General features: G+C 46.5%; 1 protein-coding gene across 1 annotated transcript in view; it reads left to right on the forward strand.

The window, feature by feature from the left end:
- The window catches only part of trpm3 (transient receptor potential cation channel, subfamily M, member 3), a 275,797-nt gene that overhangs the window by 168,455 nt on the left and 91,692 nt on the right, over positions 1-15,650 (forward strand). The window contains 2 exon segments of the mRNA XM_055886361.1: positions 11,042-11,216; positions 11,718-11,841. Coding sequence (XP_055742336.1) covers positions 11,042-11,216; positions 11,718-11,841 — 299 coding nt within the window.

Here is a 15,650-nt window from a genome sequence, read left to right on the forward strand (position 1 = left end):
ACTGATGGTAGAACTCACCTTGTCTTCTCCGGACAAGCTTTTATCCGGATGCCCCAAATAATCGGAAAGGGGATTCATCAGAGAAAATGACTTTAACCCATTCCTCAGCAGTCCGATCCCTGTATCTTTTGCAGAATATCAGTCTGTCCTTGATGTTTTTCCTGGAGAGAAGTGGCTTCTTTGCTGCCCTTCTTGACACCAGGCCATCCTCCAAAAGTCTTCACCTCACTGTGCGTGCAGATGCACTCACACCTGCTTGCTGCCATTCATGAGCAAGCTCTGTGTTGGTGGGGCCCCAATACCGCAGCTGAATCAACTTTAGGAGATGGTCCTGGCGCTTGGTGGACTTTCTTGGGCAACCTGAAGCCTTCTTCACAACAATTGAACCGCTCTCCTTGAAGTTCGTTATGATCCAATAAATGGTTGATTTAGGTGCAATCTTACTGGCAGCAATATCCTTGCCTGTGAAGCCCTTTTTGTGCAAAGCAATAATGACGGCACGTGTTTCCTTGCAGGTAATCATGGTTGACAGAGGCAGAACAATGACTGAAATGCAGTGGAAATGTTTTTGGGGGATTCAGTTAATTTGCAATTCATCTGATCACTCTTCATAACATTCTGGAGTATATGCAAATTGCCATCATACAAACTGAGGCAGCAGACTTTGTGAAAATTAATATTTGTGTCATTCTCAACTTTTGGCCACAACTGTACAGTAAAATACATTTTATTCAATTTGGGGGTTTGACAAAATCCAACATTTCCCACCTAGGTCATTAGTATGACCGGACCTTCTCAAATAGTAGTTGAGTAGGCCTTCCCCTGCAGTAAACAATATCCCACAATCCGGTGGTCTAGCGGTTAGTGCCGCCACCTCCAGCACACAGTCATACCTGTGCTGGCATGAGTTCAAATCTGTTCCGTTTCCATTTTACACTCTCACCTGTCTTTACATTTACATTTACATTTACATTTAAGTCATTTAGCAGACGCTCTTATCCAGAGCGACTTACAAATTGGTGCATTCACCTTATGAAATCCAGTGGAACAACCACTTTACAATAGTGCATCTAACTCTTTTAAGGGGGGGGTTAGAAGGATTACTTTATCCTATCCTAGGTATTCCTTAAAGAGGTGGGGTTTCAGGTGTCTCCGGAAGGTGGTGATTGACTCTGCTGACCTGGCGTCATGAGGGAGTTTATTCCACCATTGGGGTGCCAGAGCAGCGAACAGTTTTGACTGGGCTGAGCGGGAACTGTACTTCCTCAGAGGTAGGGAGGCGAGCAGGCCAGAGGTGGATGAACGCAGTGCCCTTGTTTGGGTGTAGGGCCTGATCAGAGCCTGAAGGTACGGAGGTGCCGTTCCCCTCACAGCTCCGTAGGCAAGCACCATGGTCTTGTAGCGGATGCGAGCTTCAACTGGAAGCCAGTGGAGAGAGCGGAGGAGCGGGGTGACGTGAGAGAACTTGGGAAAGTTGAACACCAGACGGGCTGCGGCGTTCTGGATGAGTTGTAGGGGTTTAATGGCACAGGCAGGGAGCCCAGCCAACAGCGAGTTGCAGTAATCCAGACGGGAGATGACAAGTGCCTGGATTAGGACCTGCGCCGCTTCCTGCGTGAGGCAGGGTCGTACTCTGCGAATGTTGTAGAGCATGAACCTACAGGAACGGGTCACCGCCTTGATGTTAGTTGAGAACGACAGGGTGTTGTCCAGGATCACGCCAAGGTTCTTAGCACTCTGGGAGGAGGACACAATGGAGTTGTCAACCGTGATGGCGAGATCATGGAACGGGCAGTCCTTCCCCGGGAGGAAGAGCAGCTCCGTCTTGCCGAGGTTCAGCTTGAGGTGGTGATCCGTCATCCACACTGATATGTCTGCCAGACATGCAGAGATGCGATTCACCACCTGGTTATCAGAGGGGGGAAAGGAGAAGATTAATTGTGTGTCGTCTGCATAGCAATGATAGGAGAGACCATGTGAGGATATGACAGAGCCAAGTGACTTGGTGTATAGCGAGAATAGGAGAGGGCCTAGAACAGAGCTCTGGGGGACACCAGTGGTGAGAGCACGTGGTGCGGAGACAGATTCTCGCCACGCCACCTGGTAGGAGCGACCTGTCAGGTAGGACGCAATCCAAGCGTGGGCCGCGCCGGAGATGCCCAGCTCGGAGAGGGTGGAGAGGAGGATCTGATGGTTCACAGTATCAAAGGCAGCCGATAGGTCTAGAAGGATGAGAGCAGAGGAGAGAGAGTTAGCTTTAGCAGTGCGGAGCGCCTCCGTGACACAGAGAAGAGCAGTCTCAGTTGAATGACTAGTCTTGAAACCTGACTGATTTGGATCAAGAAGGTCATTCTGAGAGAGATAGCAGGAGAGCTGGCCAAGGACGGCACGTTCAAGAGTTTTGGAGAGAAAAGAAAGAAGGGATACTGGTCTGTAGTTGTTGACATCGGAGGGATCGAGTGTAGGTTTTTTCAGAAGGGGTGCAACTCTCGCTCTCTTGAAGACGGAAGGGACGTAGCCAGCGGTCAAGGATGAGTTGATGAGCGAGATGAGGTAAGGGAGAAGGTCTCCGGAAATGGTCTGGAGAAGAGAGGAGGGGATAGGGTCAAGCGGGCAGGTTGTTGGGCGGCCGGCCGTCACAAGACGCGAGATTTCATCTGGAGAGAGAGGGGAGAAAGACCAGCGGTGTCGTTTGACTTAGCAAACGAGGATCGGATGTCGTCGACCTTCTTTTCAAAATGGTTGACGAAGTCATCAGCAGAGATGGAGGAGGGGGGAGGAGGGGGAGGAGGATTCAGGAGGGAGGAGAAGGTGGCAAAAAGCTTCCTAGGGTTAGAGGCAGATGCTTGGAATTTAGAGTGGTAGAAATTGGCTTTAGCAGCAGAGACAGAAGAGGAGAATGTAGAGAGGAGGGAGTGAAAGGATGCCAGGTCCGCAGGGAGGCGAGTTTTCCTTCATTTCCGCTCGGCTGCCCGGAGCCCTGTTCTGTGGGCTCGCAATGAGTCGTCGAGCCATGGAGCAGGAGGGGAGGACCGAGCCGGCCTGGAGGATAGGGGACATAGAGAGTCAAAGGATGCAGAAAGGGAGGAGAGGAGGGTTGAGGAGGCAGAATCAGGAGATAGGTTGGAGAAGTTTTGAGCAGAGGGAAGAGATGATAGGATGGAAGAGGAGAGAGTAGCGGGGGAGAGAGAGCGAAGGTTGGGACGGCGCGATACCATCCGAGTAGGGGCAGTGTGGGAAGTGTTGGATGAGAGCGAGAGGGAAAAGGATACAAGGTAGTGGTCGGAGACTTGGAGGGGAGTTGCAATGAGATTAGTGGAAGAACAGCATCTAGTAAAGATGAGGTCAAGCGTATTGCCTGCCTTGTGAGTAGGGGGGGAAGGTGAGAGGGTGAGGTCAAAAGAGGAGAGGAGTGGAAAGAAGGAGGCAGAGAGGAATGAGTCAAAGGTAGACATGGGGAGGTTAAAGTCACCCAGAACTGTGAGAGGTGAGCCATCCTCAGGAAAGGAACTTATCAGGGCGTCAAGCTCATTGATGAACTCTCCAAGGGAACCTGGAGGGCGATAAATGATAAGGATGTTAAGCTTGAAAGGGCTGGTAACTGTGACAGCATGGAATTCAAAGGAGGCGATAGACAGATGGGTCAGGGGAGAAAGAGAGAATGTCCACTTGGGAGAGATGAGGATCCCAGTGCCACCACCCCGCTGACCAGAAGCTCTCGGGGTGTGCGAGAACACGTGGGCAGACGAGGAGAGAGCAGTAGGAGTAGCAGTGTTATCAGTGGTAATCCATGTTTCCGTCAGTGCCAAGAAGTCGAGGGACTGGAGGGAAGCATAGGCTGAGATGAACTCTGCCTTGTTGGCCGCAGATCGGCAGTTCCAGAGGCTGCCTGAGACCTGGAACTCCACGTGGGTCGTGCGCGCTGGGACCACCAGGTTAGAGTAGCTGCGACCACGCGGTGTGAAGCGTTTGTATGGTCTGTGCAGAGAGGAGAGAACAGGGATAGACAGACACATAGTTGACAGGCTACAGAAGAGGCTACGCTAATGCAAAGGAGATTGGAATGACAAGTGGACTACACGTCTCGAATGTTCAGAAAGTTAAGCTTACGTTGCAAAAAATCTTATTGACTAAAATGATATAGTACTGCTGGCTGGTGAAATAGGCTAGCTGGCAGTGGCTGCGTTGTTGACTTTGTTTGAAAGTGTAGCTGGCTAGGTAACCTCTAACTGGCTAGGTAACCTCGACAATTACTCTAGACTACACAATTAGCTTGGATACAAAGACGGCTATGTAGCCAGCTAAGATCAAACAAATCAAACTGTTGTACTGTAATGAAATGAAATGTTATACTACCTGTGGAGCAAAGCGGAATGCAACTACTCGCTCCAACCCGGAAGTGCGTATCGTAGAGGGAGAGGCAATAGAAGTGTTGTTTCTTATATTATTGTCTTTTGTGTCTTTAGAGGACTGCTTCACCTTAATGTCCCTTTTCCCCCCTTTCCCTTTTCTTCTGTGCTTATTTTGTCCCACTTTGTCCCTTCTTTGTCCCTTCTTCTCTTCTGCCAACTAGACACTCCTTGTTAGCTAGCTAGCTTCTTCCAGGAATGTCCCTAGCAACTGCCTAGCAACAGGTAAACAACTTAGCTAGCTAAGAAAACGATATAATTTTATGAAAAAATTGTTACTTTTTCAAAAGCCTTTCTTCTTTGTTTGCTGCTTGTTTGGTCTCCTATTCAGTTTGCAGTCTTCTTTTGATTTTTTTCGATGTACTTTACTCTAAAAAAAAACATTTAAATTTCAATAGTTGTAGGAGCTCATCTTTTCAGCTGCTGCTGCTTAATTTGGAACTCCGGAACTGATTCCATGCTATCCCTCTGAAAAGGTAATGTCCCACAACCTAACTTAATTCCCTTGGTCTTAGTGAGCATGACTCGTTTTGGGTCACAAATCCTTCCATGACGCAGCACAGCTGAAATATAATCGGATGGATTATATCCAGAAGAGAACAGACAAGTCAAAGCATGACGGAGACATAACCAATGGAAATGGAGCAGCAGCTCTGTAGAACCCGGACCTGTATGTCCATCTCTAACCTTCTCTTCTCTACATTTCACATCTTAATACTTTCACGGCTCCAATTTGCCAGTCCTCTCTGGAGAAATAGGTGTTAGCAAGTGCAGTCGGGATGAGGGTAGGCCTAGACGTGTGAAAACGACCCACATAGAGAAACCTCCTCAAGCCATGCTAATGTTTCTCTGGGTGTGAGTCAATGGCTCCATAATGAGGTCCTTTTAAGCGTGTCACATGTGTTCCCCTCACAACCCCTCCCTCCCTCCCTCCCGGTCTAAAGATAGATGTTGGGGGATGGTGAGGCTCGAGCTAACCGCCCTTTTTGTCTCCTCCTCGTTTCTTCTGTGCTGCCTCTCTCTTTCTTTCTCTTAATATTTTTGAGCAGGGGCCATGGACGTCAAAGAGGGAGAGAAAGAGAGAAAAAAAGAGTGAGGGGGTTATGAGAAGAAAGTAGATACAGAGGGGCGGTTGGGTGTGTGGAGCTGCCAGCGGAGATAGAAAGAGAGATGGAGCGAGAGCATTCAAAGAGAGAAAGGGATTGATCTGCTCCAGTTACCAGCTCCTAGCACAAGTAAAGCATCCACTAATCTAACACAGAAAACTCCAAATTGATGTCTCTTATACAAACGGGATGGTAGTGAACATGTTAGGGATGGGGGTAATTGTATCTGTTAAAGAATCTGTTTGACATTGGGTTTGTAAATGCCCTGATTTCATTTCAGCAACATGACTGTTAGCTGTTGTGGAAACATTATCAGAGGAGCTACTGACACAGTGTGTGCTGACAAAACAAATCAAATCAAATCAAATCAAATTTTATTAGTCACATACACATGGTTAGCAGATGTTAATGCGAGTGTAGCGAAATGCTTGTGCTTCTAGTTCCGACAATGCAGTAATAACCAACAAGTAATCTAACCTAACAATTCCACAACTACTACCTTATACACACACAAGTGTAAAGGGATAAAGAATATGTACATAAAGATATATGAATGAGTGGTGGTACAGAACGGCATAGGCAAGATGCAGTAGATGGTATAGAGTACGGTATATACATATGAGATGAGTACTGTAGGGTATGCAAACATAAAGTGGCATAGTTTAAAGTGGCTAGTGGTACATGTATTACATAAAGATGGCAAGATGCAGTAGATGATATAGAGTACAGTATATACATATGAGATGGGTAATGTAGGGTATGTAAACATTATATTAAGTGGCATTGTTTAAAGTGGCTAGTGGTACATTTTTACATAATTTCCATCAATTCCCATTTTTAAAGTGGCTGGAGTTGAGTCAGTATGTTGGCAGCGGCCGCTAAATGTTAGTGGTGGCTGTTTAACAGTCTGATGGCCTTGAGATAGAAGCTGTTTTTCAGTCTCTCGGTCCCTGCTTTGATGCACCTGTACTGACCTCGCCTTCTGGATGATAGCGGGGTGAACAGGCAGTGGCTTGGGTGGTTGTTGTCCTTGATGATCTTTATGGCCTTCCTGTGACATCGGGTGGTGTAGGTGTCCTGGAGGGCAGGTAGTTTGCCCCCGGTGATGCGTTCTGCAGACCTCACTACTCTCTGGAGAGCCTTACGGTTGTGGGCGGAGCAGTTGCCGTACCAGTCGGTGATACAGCCCGACAGGATGCTCTCGATTGTGCATCTGTAGAAGTTTGTGAGTGCTTTTGGTGACAAGCCGAATTTCTTCAGCCTCCTGAGGTTGAAGAGGCGCTGCTGCGCCTTCTTCACGACGCTGTCTGTGTGGGTGGACCAATTCAGTTTGTCCGTGATGTGTACACCGAGGAACTTAAAACTTTCCACCTTCTCCACTACTGACCCGTCGATGTGGATAGGGGGGTGCTCCCTCTGCTGTTTCCTGAAGTCCACAATCATCTCCTTTGTTTTGTTGACGTTGAGTGTGAGGTTATTTTCCTGACACCACACTCCGAGGGCCCTCACCTCCTCCCTGTAGGCCGTCTCGTCGTTGTTGGTAATCAAGCCTACCACTGTAGTGTCATCCGCAAACTTGATGATTGAGTTGGAGGCGTGCATGGCCACGCAGTCGTGGGTGAACAGGGAGTACAGGAGAGGGCTCAGAACGCACCCTTGTGGGGCCCCAGTGTTGAGGATCAGCGGGGTGGAGATGTTGTTACCTACCCTCACCACCTGGGGGCGGCCCGTCAGGAAGTCCAGGACCCAGTTGCACAGGGCGGGGTCGAGACCCAGGGTCTCGAGCTTGATGACGAGTTTGGAGGGTACTATGGTGTTAAATGCTGAGCTGTAATCGATGAACAGCATTCTCACATGGGTATTCCTCTTGTCCAGATGGGTTAGGGCAGTGTGCAGTGTGGTTGCGATTGCGTCGTCTGTGGACCTATTGGGGCGGTAAGCAAATTGGAGTGGGTCTAGGGTGTCCGGTAGGGTGTAGGTGATATGGTCCTTGACTAGTCTCTCAAAGCACTTCATGATGACGGAAGTGAGTGCTACGGGGCGGTAGTCGTTTAGCTCAGTTACCTTAGCTTTCTTGGGAACAGGAACAATGGTGGCCCTCTTGAAGAATGTGGGAACAGCAGACTGGGATAAGGATTGATTGAATATGTCCGTAAACACACCAGCAAGCTGGTCTGCGCATGCTCTGCGGACGCGGCTGGGAATGCCGTCTGGGCCTGCAGCCTTGCGAGGGTTAACACGTTTAAATGTTTTACTCACCTCGGCTGCAGTGAAGGAGAGCCCGCAGGTTTTGGTAGGGGGCCGTGTCAGTGGCACTGTATTGTCCTCAAAGCGGGCAAAAAAGTTGTTTAGCCTGTCTGGGAGCAAGACATCCTGGTCCGCGGCGGGGCTGGTTTTCTTTTTGTAATCCGTGATTGACTGTAGACCCTGCCACATACCTCTTGTGTCTGAGCTGTTGAATTGCGACTCGATTTTGTCTCTGTACTGGGACTTAGCCTGTTTGATTGCCTTGCGGAGAGAATAGCTACACTGTTTGTATTTGGTCATGCTTCCGGTCACCTTGCCCTGGTTAAAAGCAATGGTTCGCGCTTTCAGTTTCACGCGAATGCTGCCGTCAATCCACGGTTTCTGGTTTGGGAATGTTTTAATCGTTGCTGTGGGTACGACATCGTCAATGCACTTCCTAATGAACTCGCTCACCGAATCAGCATATTCGTCAATATTGTTGTTGGACGCAATGCGGAACATATTCCAATCCGCGTGATCGAAGCAGTCTTGAAGCGTGGAATCAGATTGGTCGGACCAGCGTTGAACAGACCTGAGCGCGGGAGCTTGTTGTTTTAGTTTCTGTTTGTAGGCTGGAATCAACAAAATGGAGTCGTGGTCAGCTTTTCCGAAAGGGGGGCGGGGGAGGGCCTTATATGCGTCGCGGAAATTAGTATAAATATGATCTAGGGTATTTCCAGCCCTGGTAGCACAATCGATGTGCTGATAGAATTTAGGGAGTTTTGTTTTTAGATTAGCCTTGTTAAAATCCCCAGCTACGATGAATGCAGCCTCAGGGTGTGTGGTTTCCAGTTTACAAAGAGTCAGATAAAGTTCGTTCAGGGCCATCGATGTGTCTGCTTGGGGGGGAATATATACGGCTGTGATTATGATCGAAGAGAATTCCCTTGGTAGATAATGCGGTCGACATTTGATTGTGAGGAGTTCTAGATCAGGTGAACAGAATGACTTGAGTTCCTGTGTGTTGTTATGATGATCACACCACGTCTCGTTAATCATAAGGCATACCCCCCCGCCCCTCTTCTTACCAGAAAGATGTTTGTTTCTGTCGGCGCGATGCATGAAGAAACCAGCTGGCTGCACCGACTCCGTTAGCGTCTCTTGAGTTAGCCATGTTCCCGTGAAGCAGAGCACGTTGCAATCCCTGATGTCTCTCTGGAATGCTACCCGTGCTCGGATTTTATCAACCTTATTGTCAAGAGACTGGACATTGGCGAGTAGTATGCTAGGGAGTGGAGCGCGATGTGCCCGTCTCCGAAGCCTGACCAAGAGACCGCTACGTTTGCCCCTTTTACGGCGTCGCATAGGGTCCCCGGCTGGGATCAGATCCATTGTATTGGGTGGAAGGCAAAACACTGGATCCGTTTCGGGAAACAAATGACTTGTCTCGCAAAGCCCAACGTTCTACTCCATAGACTCCAGAGTAATCTCCTCCAAAAAATGGAGTCCATCTCCCCACACAACTATGAGAGATTAGTTGTCTTTTTTAGAAACTATTTTCAATTTTTTCCATTTTGGAGAGCTCTTTTCACAGCTCTTCTATCCTACCCAACAAAGAGCACAAAGATAACTGTTCATCTGTTTCTAAATGGCTCTGTGATGTAAGTTAAGAAGGAATACTGATGTCCCTACTCTACCTGAGAGACCATAGATATTCATATAATAACAATATAGCATCGTCATTTATCAGACCGCTTTTATTCAAAGCCACTTGCAGAACTGCTAGCATTGACACTTAAACAAATATTCTGTAGATGTGGCCCAAGTGGGAATCGAAAACCCACCACCCAGCACCTTGTTGCCAACACCTTGCTCTAACCCTCAGACATATGAAATAGCTTTAGTAGAAGACATACTGTAAGACAGTGCAGTCTGTACCTGCTCTTTCATCCAGCGTTTGAGTGGTGTGGTGTGTTGTGGTGTATGCAGGCACCGCTCTCTCTCTAGCCAATTAGCAACGAACCAGCTGCGCTCTCCCTTCCTCATCTGGTGTCTTGTCAATCGAAGCCTAATCCCTTCAGGTGCGAATGGTGTCCCTCAAACCGCAGTAGCCACCATCGCTTGCTCATGACACATGAAGAGGTAAAGAGTAAGAGAAGAAGTCAATTAAAACCGTTATGAATAGACGAGCCTACTCGTTCTCCTGCGCCTGATGTACAGTGTGGTGATGTTCTTAACTTTGAAGTATACTCGGCCCTAAAATAGGTCCCTCTTTATGTAACTTTGCCTGTAGCGAGACACAATGATGGCACATGGGTGAGCGGGCCCTGAGTCAGTGGCCCACCTATCCACAGTGAAATTATGCGGGCAAGGATGGGAGGGAGGATCCAGCAGGGACATGGCTTTTGAATTTGAGTGAAAAAACTGACTGGTGGCAGCTAAATGAGAGACAGAGAGTGTGACAGAGAGAGAGAGAGAGAGAGAGAGAAGCTCAGAGAGAACTGGGCGTCCTTGTGGGGGTTTGGTACTGTAGGGCTTATGTGCATCCTTTCTCTTTCCAAGCCTGTTCTCCCAGCCTGTGTAAGCTCCAGAACCCACCTGTTAATTACCTCTAATGAGTCTTAAAGGGATAGTTCAGGATTTTGGCAATGAAACCCTTAATCTACTTCCCCAGAGTCAGATGAACTCCCGGATACTATTTGTATGTCTCTGCGTCCAGAATGAAGGAAGGTGGAGGTAGTTTTTCTCGCCAAAGCTAACTAGCTTAGCTCAGGAGACTGTCCTTGCGCTAAGCTAGCGCTAACACTAGTTAGGACTTCATTGCCAAAATCCCAAAATATCCCTTTAATAGCTTCTGATTAGCCATTTAGAGGCCGTCCCACTGTGCAGCAGGAGGGTATTCGCTCCAGGGCTTCTATGCGGCTCAAGCGCGGCTCTGTGCTTCCGCTAGATGCTCAGAAATACCCATAGAAATACGAAACTCTCTCTGGATACTGCTGCCGGATTTGTGGCACAAATTTGTCTTTAAACAGCATTTCTATTTTAGTTGAGAGGTGAGATGTCGGGGCACTTGTTGAATCTTGGCATGCAACATGGCCCCATTGACATTTTGTCAGTCACACCTCCCTCATGGCTGTCTGTCAGGGTACTCCTGTGGGATTTAATGAGTGCTTTTTGTTTGCACCTTTTTTCTGTTTTCTGATTTCTTTCTTGTCCCATTGTCCTTCATTCTTCCACCACAATCTCTCTCACTCTTTCTCTTTTGCGCCCTTCCCCCGTCCTCCCTTTCTCTCTCTGTAGGTATTGGTCAGGGAGTGCCAGTGGTGGCTCTGATAGTGGAGGGGGGTCCTAATGTGATCTCCATCGTGTTAGAGTACCTAAGGGACACTCCACCTGTGCCCGTGGTGGTGTGTGATGGGAGCGGGCGTGCTTCGGACATCCTGGCATTTGGACACAAGTACTCTGAGGAGGGAGGGTACGTGTCACATATCACATACACAGATTTGCTACAGTATTGCGGGTGCATTAAGGTGCATTAGTAGTGTGCCCCAAATACAGTCCAAATACTTAGGATAAACGTTAAATGGATAATTTGGCAATGAGGCCCTTTATGAACTCGTGGATACCAATTTTATGTTTGTGTCCAGTATGAAGGAAGTTAGAGGTAGTGTTTGCGAGCCATTGCTAACTAGCGTTAGCGCAATGGCTGCAGTTAGCGCAACTACCTATACCGTCCTTCATACTGGACACAAACATAAAAATGGTATCCACGAGTTCATCTGACTCTGGGTAAGTAGATCAAGGGCATCATTGCCAAAATCCTGAGGTGTGCCTTTAATACTTCAATTTAAATGTACGTTTCTCGTCCAGGTCTCTTTTACCCTTCTCTGCCACAATTCATCATCTCTCCTTTCTCCCTTCTGCTCTTCGTCCCTCTTTCCCTCTCCTCTTTCTCCCTTTCCCTCATTTTTACCAGGATCATAAATGAGTCTCTGAGGGACCAGTTGCTGGTGACCATCCAGAAGACCTTCACGTACAGCCGGACCCAGGCCCAGCACCTCTTCATCATCCTCATGGAATGCATGAAGAAGAAGGAGCTGGTGAGTGTTCAGGCTCGCTCACTGGTCACCTTGGAAACATCCCCAACCCCAACTCCCCATGCCTCTACTGCAGGGCTTTACAACCCTGTTTCTGGAGAGCTACCCACCTGCAGGGTTTTCTCTCCAATCCCAGTTGTAACTAATCTGACTTAGTTTATCAACCAGCTAATTAATAGAATCAGGTGTCCTAGATTAGAGTAGGAGTGAAAACCTACAGGATGGTAGCTCTCCAGGAACAGGGTTGGAGAGCCCTGATCAACTGTACAAAGTCTCAAGCACCAGTGTGATGGGGATTAGGGAGAAAAACATACATGTCAATGTAAAGTTAAAAAAGAGAAGATTTGGGAATAATGAGACTGTGGCCCTGTCCAGAAACAACCCCTTTAGCCCTTACCCCATTACATTACATTTACATTTAAGTCATTTAGCAGACGCTCTTGTCCAGAGCGACTTACAAATTGGAAAGTTCTTACATATTCATCCTGGTCCCCCCGTGGGAATTGAACCCTGGTCCCCCCGTGGGAATTGAACCCACAACCCTGGCGTTGCAAGCACCATGCTCTACCAACTGAGCCACACGGGACCACAGACACTCCCCCTAGACACTAGTGGAGATCTGAGAGGATGTGATAGGTTTAAGCGATACTATAGCAGCTCCACCTCCACGTCTAATAGGCTAGTGGAATTTCGGACATATTGCTTACACCTGTATCTAGGGAATTGGGGCTGTGACAGGGCTGTGGATTTAAAGGCTCTCTGATGTCATCCAGGACCAACTGGTTTGGCTTTAGGCTGCTATCTCTCCTGTCCATCTGTCATATCCATTTGAAACATACCCCACAAGCTGTGTTTAGTGAACTGTCACTCACATAATTAATCTTCCCTAATTAACCTTCCCTAGCTCAGGTGGTGACAAGGTCTCTTCAGATCAGTGTTTCTTGCAGAGAGAAGCTGCATGCTTATTATAGTGATCATCCTCAATGTGTAGTACACTGTCCCACTACAAACACAATGATACATATTATCACTGCACTATGCCTGGCACAAAGTCACATTTCACAGGGCACGAAACAAGCACTATGGTAAGTGGATAATGAAGGTAATCACATGGCAATCAGTGAGTTTTGAGTTCCAGACAGACGGTATTAGTCACACACACACACACACACACACACACACACACACACACACACACACACACACACACACACACACACACACACACACACACACACACACACACACACACACACACACACACACTGCTGTGTCCATTCCAAACCATGAGATATTATCGTCATACATACTGTGCCTGAGATGAAAATAACTCACTGTGTCTGTACTCATTAAACACCTGAGCCTCCATTAGCCTGCATGCACCAAACAAACACATTCCTTTGCTTTACAATATTCTAATTTAACAGTTGGTTACACAAGCACATGCATAATGTAATTTGCATGGAAAGTCGGCCTCAATATGTAAATGCACACTCTGTTATATAAAGGTTTTAAAATACACACTTCGTTTATAATAGACACATTCAATACTCAGTTGCACAAGACGCTTGGAAAGTGGATTTCATCACAATCGTTAAAGTATGAACACAACTGGAGACACAAGTCAAATCGGGGACATGTTTTTTTTACACAATAACATTATGGTAGCTAGCAAAACAGTGTAGGGGCAGTTGCTAAGTGAAATAACTGCAAACAATTTTAGCTAGCTAGCTAACTAACTTGGCTAACTGTGGGGTGTAACAATTTACCCATTTACAGTTGCTATTGCACTACACTTTGCAAGCAAAAGGTGTCTCCAGTAATGTTTACATTTGTCTCCACTTTCCAACCATATTGTCAAATGTTAGCTGTAATTGTTGACATGGTATTCATGGTTGCACATACTTTTACTACGAGCAACTGAGTCGCGTGTATTGCACGCGGTCCCTCCTCTCCCTACGTAATGTATTGTTTTGTAATTGTATATCTATTGAAATGAAACCATATATACACTTTGTTGAATGTTTTGCGTCAATTTTGTTTTTGTGCGTTCATTTTGTCTCTCCATTGTTCCTTTGTCATGTGACAAAAATGTGCCTTTGTGATGTGAGGACTTGTGTTGGTGTTGTTGTTGTTTCTCATTTTCATTGTGCGTCCTGTTTTTTTCTTCCATGTTTTCTTCCCCCTTATATGGACACACACATAGCGAGAGAAATGCACATTCCCACATAGTGGTAGAGGTGCTCATCACAGATGTTGGGTGTGTAAGTGGATTGATCTGAGCTCTCTGTGAGGCTTCCATGCTCAAGCAGATGGAACTCCAGAACAGCCAGTCGCGTGGAGTCTCTAGAGCAGCTGTGGAACCAAGAATATCTGATAGGCAAAAGAGTACATCTCTTCCTCAACTACTGCCACCACTATCTACCACTACTTTACTACAGTATAGTACGTCCTCTATGGGATGGATCACACATACTGAGGAAGATTGGTTGGTTTGTGCTGCCACCTTGGTCTAGTTTGGCTAATGCTAATGCCAAGCACAGCAGTGTGGTGTTGAGTAGATACAGCAAGATAAAGTTTAGACCAAGGCAATGCCGTAAGATTTCTGATGATGTGGGACTAATGTGTTTAGATGATGGAATATGACTGAGAATCCAATCCTTTGGACTTGTAGCCTATATGTCACCATGACATTCAAATCTGCGCGATTTCACACAGCAGGTGCGGTGCTCTTTCGTGTAATCAGTGTTTCGATGAAGATTCCTAATAGTAGCCATCTCCATAGCGGGTCATGTGTAAGGAATGTGTAATGAACACTAAACTTTTGACTACATTTTATACATTCCACATTTTCCTGTGTTACAGCTTGAATTCAAAATGTATGAAAAAAGATATAATTCCCACCCAGCTACACACAATGCACCATAATGGCAAAGTGAAAAGTATTCGACATTTTTAAAAATGTATTGAGAATGAAATACAGAAATGTCTAATTTCCTTATGTATTCACACCCCTGAATCGATACATGTTAGAATCACCTTTGGCAGTGATTACAGCTGTCATTCTTTCTGGGTAAGTCTCTATGAACTTTGCACGCCTGGATTGTACAATATTTGCACAATCTTATTTTTAAAAGCTCCGTCAAGTTGGTTGTTGATCATTGCTAGACAGCTATTTTCAAGTCTTGCCGTAGATTTTCAATCCGATTTCAGTCAAAATGTAACAAGGCAACTGAGGAATATTGAATGTCTTGGTAAGCAACTCCAGTGTATATTTGGCCTTGTGTTTTAGTTTATTTGTAACGATCTTCTTTGGGAGAAAGAGAGGAGGACTAAAGCGCAGTGTGGTAAGTGTTCATAATGAATATTTAATGGAACAAACTGAACACTGAAATACAAAAACAATCAACTGAACGAACGAAAACCGAAACAGTTCCGTGTGGAACACACAGACACAGAAGACAAACACCCACAAAACACAACAGAAAACAGGCTCCCTAAATATGGTTCCCAATCAGAGACAATGACTAACACCTGCCTCTGATTGAGAACCATATCAGGCCAAACGAAAAACCCAACATAGAAACACAAAACATAGATAACCCACACAACTCGGGCTCTGACCATACTAAAACAAAGAAAATACAAAAGAACTAAGGTCAGAACGTGACATTATTGTCCTGCTGAAAGGTGAATTTGTCTCCCAGTATCTGTTGGAAAGCAGACTGAACCAGGTTTACCGTTAGGATTTTGCCTGTACTTAGCTCTATTCTATTTCTTTTCATCACATTTTTACTCCTGAACTGATTTAG

The sequence above is a fragment of the Salvelinus fontinalis genome, chromosome 28, assembly GCF_029448725.1.
Source record: "Salvelinus fontinalis isolate EN_2023a chromosome 28, ASM2944872v1, whole genome shotgun sequence".
Classification (NCBI taxonomy): Eukaryota; Metazoa; Chordata; class Actinopteri; order Salmoniformes; family Salmonidae; genus Salvelinus; species Salvelinus fontinalis.